General features: G+C 43.5%; 1 protein-coding gene across 1 annotated transcript in view; it reads right to left on the reverse strand.

The window, feature by feature from the left end:
* Positions 1–6: 6 nt before the first annotated feature.
* GABARAPL1 (GABA(A) receptor-associated protein like 1) overlaps positions 7–2396 on the reverse strand; it is a 38255-nt gene continuing 35865 nt past the window's right edge. Inside the window, exons 3-4 of the mRNA XM_012652143.1 lie at positions 2203–2360; positions 7–974 (exon numbers count right to left, since the gene is read on the reverse strand). Coding sequence (XP_012507597.1) covers positions 909–974; positions 2203–2360 — 224 coding nt within the window. The 3' untranslated portion in view covers positions 7–908. The remainder of the gene's footprint in view (positions 975–2202; positions 2361–2396) is intronic.

The following is a 2396-nucleotide window of genomic DNA, read 5'->3' on the forward strand; positions in this document are numbered from 1 at the left end:
GAGCGAGAACTCTGGATGAGTGGGAGGTGTAATCCACCTTACCTCATACCCGCCCCTTCCCTACATAAGACATCTCTGTCCCTATACGTGGAAAATGCTAAGGAGATGCTGGAGGAGTGGTTTTAGTCTGCAACTGGAAATGCCTGAGGCTCCTTAAATTCCGAAGTAGCTATGGGATAAGGGGCACCAGAGAGAGAGCAAGTTAGACTGAGATGCTCAACACTTCACCAATTCCAGTTTAACGCTATCAAAACTATCTTCGTAATCATAACCACCTTAAAAGGTGAGAGAGCGCCATCTAAACTTCTGGGTGGATGTCGACTGCCATCCCTGGGTGGCACTGTGACATCTCTGAGATTATGACCGGGATGGGAAGGAGGAGGTGTGAGATCAGGGGCCACAATGCTTCAATTACAGTGTGTCTCTTTTGGTCCCCAGGCGTGGTCCACTAACTACCACAAGTCCTAAAACGTTCCTGTCCCCTTTCCCTACTTTTTGCAAAAGTCTTTTTGCAAATGTCAAAAATCAAATCTCTGCCCAAAGAGCAGGGAGTTGCTACTGGACTGTAATCATCACTGGCCCCAGCCCACCCGCCTCCTGACCTTTCTATGAAATTGCACAAAAATTCATTCTCAAGAATGCTATGGAATTATGTCATCTCCATTCCTCTATAGAAGCCAATCCAACAGCTCTGTCCTGACATGCTTTCTCCCTGGGCCGAGGAAGCAGCAAAAAATATCAATTGAGCGTGTAAAAATGTGATGACGGTGTGTGCAGTGTAATGTTTCTCGATGTCTTCACCTTCTGTCTCCTCCATGGTGGGAGCCTCCCTCTCTTTCCCCAAGTCCCACACACACCCCTCCCCTACCCCCAAGTCCAGGTGCTCCCATCTGCTGGGCTTCCACCACTCACTTCCCATAGACACTCTCATCACTGTAGGCCACATACAGAAAATAGTCTTCCTCGTGGTTGTCCTAGAGGAAGAGATAAGACAACAGTTTAGAAAACATTCACACTCATCATCTCTAGGATTCTGGGCTGCACACAACCTTATAGGATAGGTCTGGAAGGTATCATCCACCCCCATTAAAAAGAGGAACAAAGAATAAACAGAAATGGTTGGAATTAAACTCCGAACTCTGATTCACAATCAAAAAACCTTCATGAAGAACATAGTACCCACAGGTCTTAGGGATACAAAGATGACTAAAGCACAGTCTGTGTGCCCTTAAAAAGCTCATGCTAGCAAGGGGAACATAGATCCCACAAGACATGTACACTGCAATATATACTAATAGGGCATATATGCTATGGAATAAAAGATTGGAGTTCACTAGAAGTTTACGTAATTCACTACTGGGACACAGGAGAAGGCAGTATCTTATGTGAAATAGTTTACGAAATAATACAGTTATGATCTTAGGCTATATTTGCAGCATGATAAAGTCCTTTAGTATAGTTTTCTCATATTAGATTCTGACACTTTACCAATTAAACTAAATCACATAAATTATTCTCCCTGGGTTTAAGACAAGTGAATCCATTTAAAAACTCTGCCCTAATATTAAAGTTCATTTTATCTGATTTACTGTGGCCAGATAACAGGGAGTCTCCTTGACAGTCTTTGCTTTAAGAAGCAAAGCTGCCCATGTTTAGATCTAAGTGGTTGTCTGAAGCCAAAACTTTAGAGTTTATAGAGAGTGCTAAGTGTGAAGAGAAACCTTCAGTTTGAGGAGGTTGGCCTCAGAGTTAAAAAGGGGCTGGCTTCACTATTATTTGCTTTCTCAGTTTGTTGTTAGATGAGAATAAAATAATGAACTGGGATATGAATGCATAGTTCACTACCAATTATATGTCACCAACAAGAATAACAGCAACTGCAAATGGGTAAATGCTTTGGCATTTTTGCTTTTAGGAACCATTTTCTGCTGTTTCAATAAAAACCATCCAGCATTAAAACACTATAGTCAGGCGAGACTGAGAAGAGATTTCAAAAGGATTAGATCTAGCAGAGTGCTCAATCCCTAAAGAACAAGCGGTCTCTAATCTCCCGGAGCCTTGTGCTACCATGTGTAAGAGGATCCTGACAAGTAACACCCTCTGCCCCACTTCTCAGGTGTGTGATCAACATACACGGAACAAAAGCGAGAGGATGCCAGGCTGCACTGGACGGCGTCCAGCACTTGCGGCCAGAACCATTACCTCATACAGCTGGCCCATGGTAGCACTAGTGGGGGGGATAGTGTTGTTGACAAAGAAGAATAAGGCGTCCTCAGGTCTCAGGTGGATCCTCTTCCGGATTAAGAAGTAGAACTGGCCAACTGGATGAAGGAAGAAGGAAAAGAAAGTCAAGAAGGAAGAAAACAAGGGGTTAGAAGGGTAAGTCCCAGAAAAAA

The sequence above is a fragment of the Propithecus coquereli genome, unplaced genomic scaffold, assembly GCF_000956105.1.
Source record: "Propithecus coquereli isolate 6110/MARCELLA unplaced genomic scaffold, Pcoq_1.0 Scaffold380, whole genome shotgun sequence".
NCBI classification, from domain to species: Eukaryota; Metazoa; Chordata; class Mammalia; order Primates; family Indriidae; genus Propithecus; species Propithecus coquereli.